The 20749-nt window shown below is 37.0% G+C and overlaps 1 protein-coding gene across 1 annotated transcript in view; it reads left to right on the plus strand.

The window, feature by feature from the left end:
* The window catches only part of LRRC6 (leucine rich repeat containing 6), a 119178-nt gene that overhangs the window by 33788 nt on the left and 64641 nt on the right, over nucleotides 1-20749 (plus strand). Inside the window, exons 2-4 of the mRNA XM_036765218.1 lie at nucleotides 1956-2123; nucleotides 6514-6591; nucleotides 15421-15593. Of these exons, the coding sequence (XP_036621113.1) occupies nucleotides 1956-2123; nucleotides 6514-6591; nucleotides 15421-15593 (419 nt within the window). The remainder of the gene's footprint in view (nucleotides 1-1955; nucleotides 2124-6513; nucleotides 6592-15420; nucleotides 15594-20749) is intronic.

A 20749-nucleotide genomic window follows, 5' to 3' on the forward strand; every position in this document is an offset into this window, starting at 1 on the left:
TTCTGCAGTTTGGCTCCTGACCTCATCACTCAACTGGGCCCTCCTTCCATCCTTTTTGATCTTTCTGTAGCTTTTGACACGGTTGACTATTCTCCTTTCCTGGGTACTCTTATCTTTTGTTTTTCATGACTGCTCTCTCCTGGATCACTTCCTACTTGTCTGACCTCTTCCTTCTCAATTTCATCTCCTAGATCGTCATCTAGGGCATACCCATTAACTGTGGATGTCCCCTAAAGATCTGTCTGTGTCTCTTTTCTCTTCTCCCTTTATTCTATCTCCCTTGGTGATAAATACTTCCATGGATCTAATGTTCATGACCTCCAGTTTTGCATCACCAATTGCCTAGTGAATATCATGAACTGGATGTCCCATGAACATTTAAAGCTAACTTTGTCCACAGCAAAATTCATTATTTTTCCTCCCAAGCCCTCCCCTTCTGAACTTCCCCATTTCCGTTGAAAGCACTGCTATCCTTCTTGTTACCTGAGCTTACAAGCTAGGTGTGATCCTCAACTTCTCACTTGCACTTACCATACAGATGTTCCCATCATCTCACACCTTGTTTACTTTTCTCTGCCTTTCCCTGATTTCCTTGCTTTGGAATCTCTTCCCATACAAATTGATCCTCTGATCAGCTTGCCAAGTGACTTCCCTAAAGTGCAGATCTGGCCATTATCATTCCTCTACTCAGTAAATACCAGTGGCTCCCTATTACTTCCAGGATCAAATATTAAATCCTGTTTAAATCTCTTCACATCCTGGCCCCTTCCTACCTTTCCATTCTTTTTACACTTGCTGCTACTCTTCTTATTCAGTGACACTGGTCTTCTTGCTGTTTCTTGCATGGCATTCCATATCCCATCCCCTTGCCTTTCATTGCTTCTCCCCCATGCCTCGAATGCTGTCCCTCCTCACTTATTTCTCCTGACTTCTTCTCTGGCTTCCTTCAGTACTCATCTCAACTCTCCCTTTGTGCAAGAAGCCTTTCCCCCATCACCATCCCCCAGCTACTGTTGCTAGTGTCTTTCCTCCGAGATTGCCTCCCATTTACTCTGAATATATCTTTTATGTATGTAGCTGTTTTCCTGTTGGGTCCACCATTGGTATGTGGACTTCTTGAGGACAAGGCCTATGTTTTTGCCTTTCTTTGTATCTGCAGCACTTAGTGCCTCACACTTGGTCTTAAAAATGCTTGTTGACTCACTGATTGCTAAATCTGTTGGTCTTTTCTTAACCTTCATCTTTCTTGTCCTTTCTTTAAAGCCCTCCATAACCTGGTCTTTTCCTCCTTCCCTGTCTTGCACCTTAAACATCCCCTCCTCTCTCACCACGTGTACTCTGCTATCCAGACACTTTGGTCTCCTTGCTGTTCTTCCTACAAGTTACTCAATCTCTTGACTCCATGCTCCCATGACTAGAACGCTCTTCCTCCTCGTCTCTGTCTCCTGTCTTCCTTCAAGTCTCAGCTCAATTCTCACCTTCTACAAGAAGCCTTTCCTGAACCCCCATCATAGACTGTTTTCCCTCTATTGATCATCTCCAATTTATCCTGCATATTTCTTTTTTATAAATAGTTATTAGTATGTTGTTTTCCACACAAGATTGTGAGCTCCTCGAAATCAGGGACTATCTTTTGCTTTGCTTTGTTTCCCCAGCTAGTGGCACCATGCCTGGTGCATAGTAAGTAGGCACTTAATAATTGACTGACTGACTGATGATGATGATGCTGGTATCATATTCCCTTGCTCTGCAGATCCTAATTTTTCTGTTTCACGTAATATCTAACAGTAACTGCTGGGCACCTGCACATTGGTGTTATGTGCTTCTATTTGAGGATTTCTTGAGGGTAAAGAATTGATTTTTTTAGTTGAAAAGTAAACTATTCCTTTTATAATTCAGTAAATAATAAATCATTTTAAATGAAATGTGTACAATAATTACAAATTGTTTTTCAGTTACTGAAGATCTTATTAGGCGAAATGCAGAACATAACGACTCTGAAATTTTTTCCTTGGAGGAGCTCTCCTTGCACCAACAAGAAATTCAAAGACTAGAAAATATTGACAAATGGTGTCAAGATATAAAAATTCTCTACCTTCAAAACAACCTAATTGCAAAAATTGGTAAGTTTTTGATAATTTTCTCTCAATTTCTTTAGCATTTTTGAATTGGAAAGCTTTCTCAAAGGAAGAGTCATTCTTTTATGTAGAATAAGAAAATATAGCTCAAAGCACAAGCCTAGACAGCTCTTTTATTTGGGGATTGATTACTGAATTTATTATCTCCCTGTGCCATCCATTAATCAGTTCAGCCATGAGTCATATCTTTCATCAGAGTTTACAGTGGTAGAAAAAGAATGTGAATCTCATTTGGCCATTTGTAGCCTTGAGTTTTAGATGTGATGTTACTAACATATGGAAGGGGGTAAGTTGTTGGCATATTTATTTATTTGTTTGTTTATCTATCTATTTATTTGTTTATCTATCTATCTATTTACCAAAGTTGTCATATAAATTATATGTTAGGTACTTAAGGTTATATGAAGATAAGTTAAACAGCTTACTTTCTCTCATGAAGCTTACAATCCATTATAGGAGGTCAGATAAGCAGCTAAGCTAAATTAAATGGAATCCAAATTAGAATATGCATACATAATAGATCAGGTGTGCTATTAGAATATAAATGCATATTGTGAGATCAGATGAGAGAAGTCACTTCTAGCTGGTGGGGTTGGGGAAGCCTTTGTGGAGAAAATATTTCATCTGGGTCATGAGTACTCATTATGTCCAGAGCAAGTCACACTGGTGAATACACACAAAAGAGATGGTTGCTACTCTTATGGAGTATACAGATGTGTGTGTTAGATATATACATAAGTAATTACACAGAAAAGTTCATTATTAAATTATAGTAAGTGACTAATGAAGTATTTTGTTAGTTCAGGTGAGGAAGCAAGGATTTCTGTTGAGGTCGAGAACAGGGAAAGCTCAAAATTTCACTTGTGCCACACATGTTAGCAAGTGTGCTGTGGGTTCTGTTAGTATAAATATTGACTTATGAGGAAGGTTTTGGGGTTTGTGGGGTGTGGGGTATATACAGTGTGAAATTTTTAAATGTGAGCTTTTCTGTTGCTATTGTTATATATGAATAATTTAGAATTGTTTGATGAAAACTTAGACTTTGCATTCCTTTTTACTAGACGTTGAAATCTTCCAGATTTCTTTAGATAATTATTTCAAGGATCTTTACTAGAAATTAGAAGTTCTGGCACATAGTTAAATTAAAAGGCTGTTACATCAAATCACCAGCCTTTATGCATTGAGACATTGAAGTTTAGTACTAATTGTACAGATTTAAAATAGTTCCTTGGTTTCTTCATTTCCACAGCTGGCTCTTTTAAAACTAATAAACAGTAGCATGCTATACCAAGCCTTTCTAGAATTGTTGAAAAATTTCAAATTTTGCTTTCAAATATTTTTATCTACACAAGTTTTTGTTATTTTTTCTTTGCATAATGGGACTCTTTTCTTAACCCACTGGACTCTGGTTCTGTCCCCTCTATTCCAATGAAACTATACATTTAGTGACCATTTCAACCCTAAATCCTGTGATAAAGGCCTTTCTAATCACCAGAACAGAGCAGTGGTCTATTATCATTATTCATTTTCTTTGACTGTTCTGTAGCATTGACATGCCCCTTGGTTTCCAGGGTGCCACACCACCTTGGATTTACTTGTACATCAATTATTATTCCTGTATCCCTAACTCACTTTTCTGACTTTTCACACATACCCAGTGCTTCCCCCATTTTGGATATTTTTCTTAGTTCTCTGCATTTTTTTCCACTACATTTTTTACTTAGGTTGCTCTCATCTAGTTTCCAGCTTTAGCATTCACATGCATGTTGGCAATTCCCACTTTTTGTTCTACAACCCTAATTTATCTCCTGAGTTCTTGTTTTTAATTTCCAACAGCCTACTTGGCATTTCAACTTTAGTATTCCAGAGTAACTCAACATGTCTGGAAGTCTAACCCCTCATCTTGCTTCCCAAACTGTTTCCCCTTCTTAACTTTCCTATTTCTGTTAATTTCCCCTGTTACCCAGGATCAAAACTTGAGTTACTTATGACTTCACCCTGCATCTCCTTCCATATCCACTCAATCATTACATTCAATCCGATTACTCTACCCCACCCCACCCCACTCCTAATGCCTCTTCTATCTGTTTCTTTCCTATTTTCACTTTCAGAGCCTAAGTTGAGACCCTCATCACCTTATTGTTCAAAGACAGGGGTTAGAATTCTGTATGTGTTATAACCTGTTTGATGTTGGGCAAATCATGTGCGTTTGTTAGGTTTCAGTTTTCTCATCTATAAAATGAAGGGATTAGACTAGATGACTTCTAAGGGCTCTCTCAGTTCTAAATCTTATGTCAAAATAGCCCACTAATTGGTCTCTTTTATATCTGTCCTACTTGGGTTATCTCATGTTCTTCAGGACCCTTCAATGACACTGTCACCTAGAGAGCAGATCCTAAGTTCAGAGAAAGGTTCCTTAAAGAGGCTAAGAGTTTTTGACTAACAGGATCATAGCAGCATTTACTATTAAGTAGTCTATCAGAAGTCTCACTGTTAATTTGAAAGATAGTTTCTCACCTATATCAGAATTTTCAAATGTCAGTAAAGATATAATAAATTACAGGTTATGCTTTCTTATAGCTCTCTATGATAAGTGATTGCAACATGTAAGTTAAAAATACTTATTTACTTATTCATTCAGTGACAACCCAGGCATAAACTCTTATGTTTACTGATTTTGAGATTTTTAAGCTGAGAAGCAATGTAGTAGAAAGATTGGACTAAGGCCCAAAATACCTCACTTCCTGTCCTGACTCCATTATTTACTGAGCCATCGATCTTGTGCTAGTGACAGCACTTCTCTGTGCATCAATGTTATCATTTTCATATGGGGATAGTACTGCTTACCCTATTTCTCTCACAGGCTGGTTGTAAGGAAAGCAGTTGGGAAGTCATACAGCCCTATGTAAGTGTTAACCGTTATTAGATACAATTTAGAAGCTAGGTCCACATGTTCCTAAAACAAGTAATTCTTTTTATTGTTCAGGCTAACTGCAGAACAGAACTAAGGTACAGTTTAAAAAACAGCTTCTCTTTCCATTAAGTGACAAAATACTGTTCACTTTGCTTTTTATGAGGTATCTTACTTTACGAAAATAATACTGTTGATCTTTTCTTAAATGAGAATGTAATGTTTGAAAAATGATGTTTAAACCTACATTAAGTTTTTGCTATAGAATAACTTATTATTATTTATCATTATTACATTACTAAATGAGGACATTTGTTTAAATCACCATGGTAATGAGGCATAGGCTGAGGGTCAAATCCCTCTGCAGACTATTTTGTTCACTCTGTCCAACTGCCAGAGATTATAGTCATAACTCAGTCAACTCTTGAAAATGGTATCTCTTAACAGTGAGAGGAAATAGAGCATGTGGAGGTGGAACACCCACCCACCATATTTATTCAAAACCAATTTAAAGCCTGTGCACTACTGTCATCAAGTTAGTAACTTTAGTTTTGTGTACAAAAAAAAAGACAGCATCTGTTTCCTACCTTGGTGAAGTTAATCTTCCTAAAACATCTAAACCCACATTTTCATTCTGAAGGTATCACATGCTTGCAGGTGCTTAATGAATGTTATAATATTACTTTTTATAGCTATTTGTATATTCATTAGGGAAAATTACGTATGGCTATAGGTACAAATATGTAACTAGTGATGTATGTAACTTGTGATCTAAAAATATAGAATCACAGACTCTTGGCATTGAAAGGGACCTCAGAGGCCATCTGATCCCACCCTTAGCCAAATTATTAACTCTTCCTAGCCATTGGAGTCTAGCCTTCACTTGATGATCTGTGATAACTAGGAATTCCTAATGTCTCAGGAAGTCTATGTGTCTTTCTAACATTTTTATACTTTATTAAAGTGCTTTCACATGGTACTTCATTTGAGGAAGTATTCCAATGAATCTTTTATGTTTATCTTTTGGTAGAATTTTCTAGTTTTATATTGTTATGTTAAGTAAAACCTGAAAAGCTCTTGGTATAATTACTAACTGATACCTTTTAATTATGGATAGAGACAGCATGATGTCATGGAGACAGTTCTACATGTGCAATCAGGAAGACTTGGGTTCAGATCCCACCTTAGAGACTTCCTAGCTCTGTGATCTTGGGCAAAGTCACTTAACTTCTAAAATGAAAGGGTTGGACTTGGTGGACTCCAAATCTATGATCTTAGGACCTAGCTATGGGTTGGAATCCCTTGTGACAAGAAATCATGACTCAGCCCCCATCCTTCAGCACTTCTCATGTTGGCTGCAGTAACTTCAGAGATTGCTTAATTTGGCCTGTCTGTGTGCACCATTTGATGTGTACAAAAAGTTGTTTTATAATAAAAACTAATTTAATTCTTGATTTATTTCAGAAAATATTAGCAGACTAAAGAAATTACAGTATCTGAATTTAGCTTTGAACAACATTGAAAAAATTGAAAATTTGGAAGGTAAGATTTTTCTCTCCAATGTTGAAAATAAACTAGAAGCATAAAGAAATTTTGTTACTAATAAATTTTTAGTTATTTTATTAATAATAATTTTTTCACCATAAAGTATTTTTTTACTAATATTTCAGTCATGAACCATTACTTTTCATTACATCTAAGATTTGAGGGAGTCTTTCTTGAGCTCCCAGGTTATTTAAGTTGTTAGGGGCTTAGTATTAGTTGAAGGACAGATCTAAAGCATGGCTTCTTGATCTCTTTCATGTCATGAAACCTTTTGAGAGTTTGGTGAAGCCTAGGCACCCTTTCTTAGAATTATGTTTTTAAATGCTTAAAATGAAGCACATAAGATTACCGAAGAAACTAATTGTGTTGAAATACAGTTACGAAAATGTTAAAAAAGGCAATTAATTGGTGCAGTATGTAGAATGCTAGGCCTGGAGTCTTGAAGACCTGAGTTCAAATCCAAACTCAGACACTTAATAGCTAGTATATCGCTTAACTGCTGTTGGCCTCATTTTTCTCAGTTGTAAAATGGGGATAATAATAGCACCTACTCCCAGTGGGGAGGATCAGATGCAGTAATATATGTAAGTGCTAAACACAGTGCCTGGCACATAGTAGACACAATATAGATGCTTGCTATTCTTAAGAATTGTACACCCTGGTTTAGAATCCCTAGAGTCTGTTGTTGTATTTTTTTTTAATTGTACTGAAAATTCAAGCATACTGAGTAGAACTGTGATAAAACTATGGATGTGAAAAAGTAACTCAATATAATTGTAGATTTAAAAATACAGGGTAGCTTTTTTTAAATTTAGTGTTGGGGAGGAATGGATTTGATCAAGATGTGATTTTATAGGATCATAAGATTGTAGATTTAGAGCTGCAAGGGACCAAACTCCTCATTTTACAAATAAGGAAACTGAGACCTAGAAAGGTTAAGGGACTTGCCTGAGGTCAGACGAATAGTATCTCTCTTACCAGTGCAGATCAGAAAATGTTTGGTGACATATCATCTTAGTTGCCTCAGGTACTGAGAGGTTAAGAGACTTACACACCGTCACACAGTCAGTGTTATCAGATGTGGACTGGATTCCAAGTTTTCTGGACTCAGTCTAGCTCTCTTACCATGTCATGCTTCCTTTCAATATTGATATACTTACCTTTTTATAATTATATTTCAGGAGAAATATAGTACTAAATGGACTTAAATCATAAATAACTTAAAAAGGACCATCTAGAAGACTAGAACTTCTCTTTCCATTATGCTATCATTGCTTTATCTCTTTGCCCCCCAGCTTGCATAGTCCCCAATCTCTGCTCTGTACTTTTCCCTGAAGCCTGTGCAAGGTGGGGACTTTGATGGCAGAAATGACATTAACTGGTATGTTTTAGTCCTATTTACAACTGGTAGGTAGTATATTGATACATCATTTTCTGTTGTAGCCTGTCTCATGTAAATTACCTGTTGTCCCCTGTGAGATTATAAATTCACTTAAGGCCAATTCTATTCACATATTAATAACATGTCATTTACCCTGCATTATCTGGGAATGAAGTCTATCACTTTGGGCAAAGCACTTTACCTTTGAACCTTGTTTCTTCAGTAAGTGTAAACTGGACAAAATAATATCAGTATCTCTACCTAATAATTTTGTTGTGAGTAAGACATTAAACAGTTTACAGGATAGACCATAAATGTGAGATACTTTGGTTGGTGCTTGCCGGTGGATTAGTGATTTCTTGATACAGAGCCTCTCTCCATTGACACAGATCTCATGTCTATGTCTTACCCTGTGTAATTCCTATCAGTATCATTCTATAAGTCTTCCATGGAGTACATATGTGATGTGCTAGAGGCCTTCCACTAATTCTCTTAGCATTTTTAGAGTACCTGTGCACTCTTGGGCTTGTCATCTATTTTTTTCCTGATAAGCTCCAGGTTATATACATGCCTTGCGTCAGTAAAGTACTTTATTCCACTTCCCGCATACAGGAAATTGTTGATAACATGTTGCAGCCTACTCATATCCGCATTACATCTTTTAATTACTATTTTAGTCACTCGTTATTTTTTCCCTAAGATCTTGTTTTTTATAATGATTTTCTAGCTATATAGCATCACTAAAAGAATTTCGGATGTTAAAAATATGTGTTTTGTTTGTTTTGTGTCAGTGAACAATTGGAACCATTGAACCATTTTCTCAGTGCAGTCCTGTTCCATCTCCTTCTCCAGTTCAATTGTGGGTCCTCTTTACTATCCGTGTAAATTGTTTGACTACCACATAGATTGTGATGGACTAACCTGAGAGAATGGCCATTCAAGTTCATGCCATAAGCTGGGAATGCATTTTTGTTCTCTTTGGTTGTCATGGATACAGTACATAGATAAATCTCTTTATTATTGTTGCAGATTTTATTGAAGAATCTTTGTATCATTCTTGTTTGCCACATAGTTTGTCATTTTAAAATTTACCTTTACATCCCACTATTTGGCTTCCAGATATTTGGGGGATTTCTAAGTTGTTAGTCTATCAAGATGATGCAAAATAGTTGTGGTTACTATTATTTGTAACAATAGTGTTGCTAGCATCTACTTGGCTGTGTAAGACCGCACAGAAGGGCTGCCAACATAGGTTCTTTGATCTGTTTTTCTAAGGAAAGCAACTTTAAGGGGTTAACAAACAATAGTTTAATTAAACATACATACATCATTCACTTAGTTCAGGGGGAAAACCCAGCACCCTGAACTTCAGAGCAAATACCAACAGAAATTACAAACAGAGACAATATAAACAGAGCAAACACACACAGTTATCAACGGACAGGCCTCTAGCTGCTTGACCAAAGAATTACATCATCACCAGAGAGAGAGGCACCAACATCTAGATGTTCAAAGCTCCTCCGAGGGGCTCCAGCGGCTACCCAGAGTCTCATCTGGTCAAATCACAGGATACTCTTCCAGTGAGTGAGAGCCCCAAAACAATAATGCCGACCTCAGAACTTTTATACCCTGTTTTATACCCTGGGGGCTGGGGCCAACTTAGCATTTAGGGTGTGGGAAAGTTCTTCATTCACTAGCACCCTGCAATATACATTGTTTCAAATCAGTGACTCCTGATTGCCTTAGTGCCGAGAAGCACTCCAAAACAAAAAGATCCCACTATACCTGCCCCATTCAAACAAAGGCCAGACCCGTTAAAGGTCCGTGATAGCCTTAGTATGCCAAAAGAGAAGAACAGCAAAAAATCCCGCCCTGATTGCCATTACATTATTCCCTCAACAATGACAGTTGGTAGGGTTAAGACACAAGAAGCTTTCAACAGCCAAGAACACTGGACTGAGTCTACTAAAGTGAAATTTCATAGGGAGAAGTTTAAAAAACTTATACTTGGAGTCAAATAATCAGCCTCCTAAGAAGTGCGAAAAAGTGTGATTAGACAAAAGTTTGGAAAAAAAAAAACTTGGGGTTTTAGTGGACCGCAAGCCCAATTTGAGTCACGAATTTTGATTTTATGAAATTTAAAGGTTTTTTGTTAGAATAAAAGCAGTACAGATAGAATTAAAAAAGAAGCTTTTGAATGACAAGATTATTTTCATTAAAAATCTGTGATGAAATAATATACAAGATATGTATAGAGAATTGATAAAAATAGAAGACAAAGAGCCCCTCCCTAATGGATCAGCAAGTAAAGGATATGAATAAGTAGTTTTCAAAAGGAGAAATAGAATCAACAACCACATCATAAAATGATCCTCATTACTAATAATAGAAATAAATGCAATGGTTTCATTTCATACATATCAAATTGGCAAAAATGATAAAAGATGTAAGAAAACAATATGAGCAGGGCTTTGAGACAATAGCCACAGTAATACACTGTTGGTGAAGCTGTAACTTCTAATATATACTTTAGAATTATTTGAGAAAGTTAAAGAACTTTATATCTATCCTTTGAATTATTAAACCTGTTACTGGATTTGTACCTCAAGGACATCAGTGAGAGAATATTCCCACATGTAACGAGGTGTTTATAGTGGTGCTTTTTGTAGCAGGAAAAAAAATTTCTTGAAAAATAAACAAACAAAACTGGAAATAAAGTGGGTCTCCCTGAGCAAATTGTGGTCTATGAGAATAAGGGGATTTTGATATGTTATAAGAAATGTCAATTATGAGTAATTCAGAGAAATGGAAATATAATTAGCACAGTTCCTGGCACAAGTAGATGCTTAATAAATGTTTATTGATTGATGCAAAACTAGGTGAATGATGATACACAATGACAACACTAATGTAAATGAAAATAACATTAAGAAATTTCAGAATTCATATTAAATATAATGACCAATGTTGGTCTCAGAGAATGAATTGGTTTCATAATTATGAAACATTCTTCCTCACTGCAGGGAAGCAGTGAACTATAGATGTGGAAAGTTACTATCGTTCCAGACGTGGCTACTGTGCCTACTTCTTCTTATTTTATATAAGGAAGGATTCTATAGTGGGTGGGGGTAAGAGGATTCCTTAGAAAATGCATATGGTATAACAAAACTAAATGCGTCAATAAAATGCTAACATTTAAAAAAAAACACATTTCCAGGGTTTTGTTCCATTTTACCAGCTGAACCCATTATAACTCTCCTTTGCATGAAATACAGTCAAGAAACTGGGTAATGAGTAATTAATGGAAAAATACATGGAAAATAAAAGACAAAGGATAACATCAGTATATCAACTTACTGAGTAGTCAGCAATTTTTTGACAAAAATTTGAAAATTGTATACAGAATAGTCTACCATCTGTCAGAATTTTATTGTAAGTCAAGCACCGAGAAAACTTTTTACATAAGTTTGGTTCTTTAAATGTCTGCTAAATCATGTTTATTTCTTTTTAAGCATAATGAAGTAAGTCCTAGAATTCTCAATAAAGATTTAACTCTTTGATTACTTGATGACTTATAGGAAGTTTAGGATAAAAACATCTGTAAGAAAATTTTGTTCTTCAATGAAGAGTAGTTACCTAATACGTAGGAACCCATTGCAATATGCACTTCCTAAGAACAAGGTATTTCTACTTGGTGATTAAAACAAAATAATAAAATAAGTATAGAACATTAAAATTAAATAGAGATGTAGCTGTTGAGCACTGAAATACCAGATATGGGGACCTACTCACTCTCCTGTTATACCTGAGATTTATTACTTCTGTTACTTTGTTCCCCTTTCCTAGAAAATACTCCCTTCTCCTCTTTGCACATTGAATTTCTACTCATTCTTTAAAGTCAACTCAAAAGCTATGTTCTCTATGAAGTTTTCCCTTCTCCCACCCAGTTAGAAAGTTGGTTAGTTGTCCTGAAGTAATTTATTTATTTTTGTTTTCTTCTAAAATCTTTGTTGTAAAGGATTGCTTGCTGGGTAGGGTTAGAGGGATGGACACACACACATATATTGCGCGCACACACACACACACATATATATATATATATATACATATATAAATAATATGTGTCTATATATATATTTATATGAATGTAGTGTGAATATGCTATATCAAGAAAAGGTGGCAATAGCAGTAAGATGAAATTAAAAATAAAATGTACCTCTAATGAAGGTACTATTGCTTGGAATTATTGACACAACTCATTCCTTTGTGAAACCCCCTTTAAGCAACAGTAATGAATAACAATAATGTGTGATGCTAGAAGATAAGCATACTCTAATAGTCCAAATCAATAATTGTCAAATGTAGTTTTTCCAACTTTCTATTCAAAATCATAGAACCATCACATATTACTTGTATGAGGGCCTCTTCATTCTTTTAAAGGCTTTTAAAGGCATTATACTGGGGGTTTTTTCTGTGATGTTTTTCTTATGAACTCTCTCTCCTCCTCCTCTTTCTCCTTCTCCTCCTCCTCTTTCTCCTTCTTTGTCATCTGTATCCCAGGAACCCTCTGGGCTCAAATGGAGCAGGGTTTGGAGGAGGGATATATGTGAAGGGATATGTACAAGTGAATGTAATGTGAAAATCATGTAAAAAGGGCCTGTTGGTTGGCTGACCCCAAAAGGTGTCAAACCCCAACCCTGGAAACTTTGAAAAAAATCTTCTAAATAAATTTTAGGTATAGCTCATGTCTGGGTTTCACCAAAAATGGGTCATGTGTACCCCCAGACTCCTGCATAGACAACTGTCGTACATTCCTGGTATCTGGCAGAGGGCAGCCTGTGACTTTCCTGACAAAGCACTTCTTCCTGACCACTATTCCTATATAGATGTTCTTCTATTAGACTGCAAACACCTTGAGGCCAGCTGCGTTTTTATCCTCAACACTTAGCAGAATACCTGGCAGATACTTTTACATTCATTCATTTTCTCCACTCTTTCTCCTGGTAACTTCATCAGCTCAAGTGGGTTCAATTGTCATGTCTATACCATTCCCAATAATAATATCAATTGTAGTCTTACCCTCTTAAGACAGTGCATTGAAACCCCTTTTTTTTAGTAGCAAGCTGATGCAGGGAAGTTTCATCATTCCTCTTCAGCACTGTAGTTTAGTATTTGATTTTTAAATCAGAGCGATATAATTACATAGCATAATTTATATTGAAATAAATGTGGCCTATCAAATAAAAAAAAAACAAAATCTATCACAAAGCCCCAATACATAGCTGCAAAAAAATGTCCAACATTAGTCATACCCCAATTGCATTTTAAATTCATCAGCTTTCTGTCAGGAGGTGTGGGGGCACCTTTCACCTTTATTCCTTTAGATTCATGGTTTATCATTGCATTGATCAGAGTTCTGAAGTCTCTCAAAGCTGTTTTTCTCTGACCTCCAGATGTGACTCTCCAAGTTTTGAATATCCCACTGGCACCTCAGACTCAAGCTCCTCAAAACTGAACTGAACTTTCTCCCTAAGCCTACTCTTTCTTCTGTATTGATTATGTCTGGGGTTCCATTGTTCACCCTTTCTGTCATGTTTGTAAACCTAGGGTTCTTGTTGACCCCTTTTCCCCTCACCTTTAATAGCCAGTCAGTTGCAGAATCCAGTCATTTGCATCTATTCTATCTGTCTCTCCTCTGGATTCCCACTGAAAAGATTATCATGCTCATGATTCTTACTGCAGTAGCCTTTTAATAAATCTTTCAATACTATTCTTCACGATCTTGCCAGAATAATTTTTCTTGTTCATACATCTGGGGAAAAAACTGGCTCTTTGTTACAAAATCACTGCCTGTGCTCCAAAGGAACCATCACTATAATATATGCAACATGTACTCATTCATTAGTAACCAAGTGAATCAAGTTCATATTCTTTTACCTGCCATTCAAGGCCCTTGGCAGTCTTATACCAAAGTTCCTTTTCACATTTTCTCCTCTTAATCTTCTCCATGTTGTCTATATTCCAGTCAAATTGGACTACTCTCTTTCCTCTGAACATGCCTGGCATTCTTCTGTCTCTGTGTCTTTGTTTAGAATTTTCTCTCTGCCTGGAATGTCCTTCCTCTTCTACTGAATTCCTACTCATTCTTTAAAATCTGTCTCAAATGCTGTCCCTTCCATGAAGCCCTCCCTAAATCTTCTGACTTCCTATTAGGACCTCATGGAAATTTGTTTCCCAACTCTCTCTGTACTTATGTAGTACCTTTTTAAGAATGATTGAAGAGGGAGCCTCAGATCAATTGGCTAAGTTCCTTAATCAGTTCAATGAGATAACAGAGAATGACGCTTTGTTGGAAGGTGTCTGAAGTAATTCCAGAGAAGCATGAGCACTTGTGCCTTGCTCTTGTTCTTCAGTCCTTTTTCAGTCATATTTGACTCTTCATGATGCTGTTTGGGGTTGTCTTGACAAAGATACTGGAGTGGTTTGCCATTTCTTTATTCAACTCATTTTAAAGATGAGGAAACAGGCAAATAGGGTTACTCGACTTGCCCAGGGTCACACAGCTAGTAAGTTTCTGAGGCTGGATTTGAACTCAGGTCTTTCTGACTCCAGGTGTTCGATCCACTGCACCACCAAGCTGCTTCCTTACCTTGCTCTGGGGACCTAGGTAATTCCTTTGATTGTCTTCTAGTTAATGGGGCTGCTTCAAAGGTAACTAGTGAATGAAAGTCAGGAGGGCTATCCCACCTGACACTGATACTGTCCTTGGAGTGTTCGTATAGGAATTGGGGATCCTGTTACCCACGTTTGGGAAAAGCTATATGTAACAAGTGCTTAAAATTTATTTTAGAGATTTCCCTGGAGTTATGCTCTTATGTGGGGACGTTGAATCTAAAGACCTACTCTGGGTAAAACTTGGATTGACTTGGTCTGTGTTATGCCAGATTTCTTGCAGGACCCTGGGCCATGGATTATTTGGGGTGTTATAGTTATATGTGTTCATATTCTGACCCCATTGGGTAGTGATTTCAGTGAAGGTAAGAACTATATCTTAACAGTGTTCTGCACATAAAAGACACTAAATGTCTGTGAAAGGAATGGATGACTTTTCACATCTTGTACCTCACAAATCACTTTGTTTTGCAGCTCTCTAATGCATTTATCGTATGTTATGGTGTAGTATAGTTATCTGTGTGTTTTTTATCTCCCTCCTAGTCTGTGAGCTCTTTGAGGTCAGTGATTGTGACTTCTCTATTTCCTCTAGCACTTAGTCTAATGGCCTGCTCAAAGGAGATGCTTAATAAATTTAGAAAGTTAACCAGTAGGTAAGCAGTGGCTTATAAGTGTTATGGTTGTTATTGCCACTACACACAAGTGTATGCGTTCTTTGCTACTTACATTCTTTCCTTACCACTTTGTATTGTGTCACCATTTCTCCCCCTCAGGATGTGAAGGATTGGAAAAACTTGATCTGACAGTAAATTTTGTTGGCGAATTGAGCAGCATTAAAATTCTTCGGCATAATATACATCTTAAAGAAATTTTTCTTATGGGTAATCCATGTGCAGACTTTGAAGGATACAGAGAGTTTGTGGTTGCTACTCTTCAACAGCTGCAAGTATGAATATTTTAATGGTTCTAAATACTTCAGTGCATTGCCTTAAACAGAGCTCATTGTCTTTCTCCCCAAGCCTTCCCATCTTCCAAGCTTTCCTAATGCTGTCCAGGACACCACTGTCCTCCTAGTCCACTCATCTTTGACTCCTCCCCCTCACCCCACATATCCAATCTGTTGCCAAGGCCTATTGATTCTACTTTCGTAATATCTCTCAGACATGCCCCCTTCTCTGCTTTGATACTGCCACTACCCTGGTATAGGCCTTCATCACCTCACACCAGGACTGCTGGTGCATCTGTCTGCCACACGTCTCTCCCCTTCAAGTCCAGATTCTATTCATCAGCCTAAGTGATTTTCCTAAAATGCAGGTCAGACCACGTCTCTCCCCTGGACTGAATAACCAAGCACCAGTGGCTCTCAATCACCTCTGAGATCAAATACAGAATCCTCAGACATTCAAAGCTCTTCCTGACCCAGATTCCGTCCTGTCCCCTGCTCCACTTTTCAAGTCATATTATACCTTAAACCTTCTTATACCTCCCTTGTCCTACACCACCATATACCCTTCGATCCAATGACACTGGCCTCTTGGCTGTTCCCTGAATGAGACACTCCACCTTTTGACTCTGGGTATTCTCTCTGGCTGGCCTCCATACCTGGAATGCTTTCATTCCTCATCTCTACTGCTGGCTTCCCTGGCTTCCTTTAAGTCCCAGCCAAAATCCAATCTTCTACATAAAGCCTTTCCCAGTCCCTCTTATTTCTGGTGCCTTCCCTCTGTTAATTATTTCCTGTTTATATAGTTTGTACATATTTATTTGCTTGTTGTCTCTCTGATTTGTTTGCATGATACTTGAAGGCAGGAATTGACCTTTGCCTTTATTTTATTTTGTTTTTTTAGTATTCCTAGCACTTAGCATAGTACCTTGCAAATAGTAGGTACTTAATACTTTGTTATTGACTGACAATCACATAAAAATTCTAAAATTTAAAAATTAGAGTAATGCCAAATTTGTTTAGTCTTGTCACTGGGTAAGATCTTCTGCATAGGTGGATCATATAGATAAGTGAAGTTTATTACCTTTGAGGATTGAAACTTTTTTGTATTTTGATAGTTTTTATGGAAACCATTCTAAAGGCAGTATATATTTCCCTGCTTTATTAAATATAATATAATAAACATAATTTGGCCTTTTCTTCATGACATAGCATCATTATCATGTATGTAAATTATTACACTATATTGTATTAAGAGATTATTGAAATTTTCAAGATTTTTTAATTTGCATGCTAAGTGGGGCCAGACTATTATAAATTTATAATGTTGTTTGTCTTTTGTGCTCAAATTGAAAGAGGACCAAAATAACATCACATTGTCAGGGTCAGCATACAGTGTGTTTGGCTGTGTCTGATCATACCAATACTAGCTTGGAAAGCTCTACCAAAGGTTGAGCACAAATAGTCTGTTTGACCATTTGGGAGGGAGATGTCTCTAAATTTGGGAGGCAGATGTCTCTAAATGCATTTGTAGATGGAATCATGCTGTGTTTTTCAGTAATAGTTCCATTTTTATGAATATTCCTCTAGAGTGGGTTTCTTTTTTAATTTTTAATTTATTTTTTAATATTCATTTTTTAAAGTTCTGAGTTCCAAATTCTCTCTTTCCTTCCTGCCACCCTCCCCCATCCATTGAAAAGGCAAGTGAAGTCATGCAAAACATATTTCCATATTAGCCATGTTGCAAAAACGAACAAACAGAACAAGAAAAATGAAGTGAGAAAAGAATGCTTCGATCCGCATTCAGTTCATCAGTTCTCTCTCTGGAGGTGGTTAGCATTTTTCATAGTGATTTCTTTGGAATTGCCTCGGAGCATTGTCTTGATCAGAGTAGCTATGTCATTCACAGTTGATCATCCATATAATATTACTGTTATTGTGTACAATGTTCTCTTGGTTCCGCTCACTTCATTTTGGATCACTTCATATAAATCTTCCAGGTTTTTCTGAAACCATCCTCCTTATCATTTTTTATGGCACAGTAGTATTTAATCACAATCATATACCACAACTTTTCATCCATCCCCCATTTGATAGATGTCCCCTCAATTGCCCGTTCTTTGCCCCTACAAAAAGAGCTGTGATAAATATTTTTGTATGTATAGGTCTTTCTTCCTTTTTCTTTGATCCCTTTGGGGTATAGACCTAGTGGTGGTATTGCTGGATCAAAGGGTAAGCACAGTTTTATAGCCCTTTGGGTATAGTTCCAAATTGTTCTCCAGAATGCTTGAAACAGTTCATAGCTCCACCAGCAATGTATTAATGTCTCTATTTTTCCACATCCCCTCCATCATTTATCATTTTCCTTTTCTGCCATATTAGCCAGATGATAGTTATTTCAGAGTTGTTTTAATGTCCATTTCTCTAATCAGTAGCAGTTTAGAATAATTTTTTATGTGACTTTTGATAGCTTTGATTAGAATGGTTTTCTTGGTGCAGCTTTTTTATGAGCCATAATGTTGATTTTTCATTTAATGTCTTGGGTGTAATTGATGTCTTCCCTTTTTTGGCTTCATTTAAAATCTAATTTCCCATGATAGCCTCAGGCTGGAGAACATTCTCAGACCATTAGGGAAATTCTGTTTCCCTGGTTCCTCTGGAAATTATCCCTCATTCAAACCACAAACTGTAGCTAGCACAGGCTGAATGAGACTTGTATTCCCCCAGGGGGTGATCGGTCATCGGGGCCCCTTTAAGAGGCAGGGTGCCAGTTTTTGCCTCAGAACCTTTACAGAGGATGAAATATATAAAAAGAAACCTCTGGGTAGGGATCCTTTTCTCAACCTATACCATATATTACTGAGACCCAACAAGTCTGACCTCCTGGTTCTAGCTTTGCCATAACCTCTTGCCAAAGACATTTCTATTAAGTAGCTTAAGACCTTCAGGGTCCTGTAGTATCTGAACATCTTCTAACTGACTCAGTGTTTGCAGCTGTTCATTAATTTGAGAAAATCACAAAATCATAGAATGCGAATGTTGGAAGGAACCTCAGAGATCATCTAGTATGGCCTCGGCCCCTAGTTAGGAGTGACCCTGCTCCTTCCAGCGTACTCCGTTTACCTTTGGATCGCTACTTGTTAGCAGCTGTTTTCTTACATTGACCCAGAATCTGCCTTTGCTATTATAATCTCTTATTCCTATTTCTACTCTTTGAGGCTAAGGAGAAAACACTTGAAGAAGTATTTCTTGAAACTCTCTAGGCTAAACATCCTTTGCTCCTTTAACTGATCCTTATATGTTATGACTTTGAACTTTTCATTTCCCTGGTTGCCCTTCTCTGGGTTCTCTCTCATAGGACTTATTCATGCCCTCCCTAACACATGGCATCCAGAATTGAACACAGTACTCCAGAAGAGGTCTAAGTCAGAGGACAATGGGACTAAATCTTCCCTTGTTCTCGTACCTATATACTTGTTATAGCAACTACAGGTAGCATTTATTTCGTTGGCTGCCTCATGACATCATTGGCTTATCTTGAGTTTGAAATCCACTAGAGTCCACAGATCTTTGTTCATCCAAACTGCTGTGTCTCTACTCCCCTGTCTTATACTTATGAAGTTGATTTTTTGAACCCAAGGCAAAACTTTGCTTTATATATTTATTACTGTTAGGCTGCATATTATTTATTTGTATGTTAAATTATATTTATATAAGGAGATTCAGGAACCAGGTAATAGGAGCATACTGGACATCATTTGGGTAAATGAAAGCAGAGACCTAAGTGACACCATTATTGAAGTATATTATAGAAAGTCTGGAACTAGATGAGGAAAACAGTTCACAGACTTAACTCTGAGGCATGCTATTACCGTGATGGGGAGCTCCACTTATCTTTGAGGCTTTTTTTTCCTTTTTTTGCCATAAGCAGAATAGCTAATCATTTCTTGACTTTCCTCACTGATAATTTAATCTCTCCAAAGCTGGGAGAAACCAATAAGGGAACATTGTATTCTAGATTTCATTTTATTAATGGGAAAGAGCTGATTATTGTGGTGGAATCATCTTGTGTAATGGTACCTCTCACCTCTGACCTAGAGTCTCCTCATTGCTTTTTCTGCCTGAAGTCTCTCCTCTCTCAAATCCATTCTCCAAACAGCTGCTGAAGTAATAGTCTCAAAACAATGTTTGATCATGTTACTTCCCCCCCATAGTAAATTCCTGGGCCTCCCATTTACTTTTAGGATCAAATATAAACTTCCGTTTTTGAAATTTAAAACCCTCTACATAGTAGCTCCCACCTTCCTTTCCAGCCTTATTATGAATTACTCTCCTTTACATACTTCATTCTGGCCAAACTGACCTTCTGGTTGTTCCTCACATGTAGCATTCCTTCTCTTGTCCCAAAGCCTTAGCATTGGCTGTCTCCTCCCCACTCCCATACCCCTCAATGCCTGGAATTAGATTGCAAGCTCCTTTAGGACAGGGGCGGTCTTTTGCCTCTTTTTGTATCTCCAGCACTTAGCACAGTGCCTGGCACATAGTAGGAACTTAATAAATGTTTATTGGTTGGTTGGTTGATTGGAATGCTCTTCCGCTTCACTTCTGCCTCTTTGAGTTGCTTCTTTTCTCCCAGCTCAGTTCATACTCCTTCCTACATGAAGTTTTTCCTGATTCCCTCCAGCTGCCAGTGCTTCCTCCCTAAATTTCCCTTGCATTTAGAAATATATTTACAGGCTGTTTCTCTTATAGGATTTTAAGTTCTTTGTAAACAGTGACTATTTCGTATTTGTCCTTATATCCCCAGTGCTTGAGCATACTTCCTGGCATGTAACAGACACTTAATAACTACTTGTTAATTGACTTCTGGACTAAAATTCTACAGCAGAAATAAGACCAAGAGAGATGGCAAGCTCTCAGAAATGAGATTCTGAAAACTATCTTCAGAACACACTTCCAAAGAGTAGGAAAAAGGCAGTTGTTTAAATATATCAATGTGTATTCATATTTTAAATATGTATTCATATTTTAAAACCCAGATTTTATAAAGATGTGAAGAAAATGAAACAGAACTAATCATTGACAGAAGTATTAATTTAACATTATTATTACTGGTAAAGATAATTAGCAAAGTAGGTTGTTTTAATATATAATGAGCA

This window comes from Trichosurus vulpecula, chromosome 1, assembly GCF_011100635.1.
Source record: "Trichosurus vulpecula isolate mTriVul1 chromosome 1, mTriVul1.pri, whole genome shotgun sequence".
Taxonomy (NCBI): Eukaryota; Metazoa; Chordata; class Mammalia; order Diprotodontia; family Phalangeridae; genus Trichosurus; species Trichosurus vulpecula.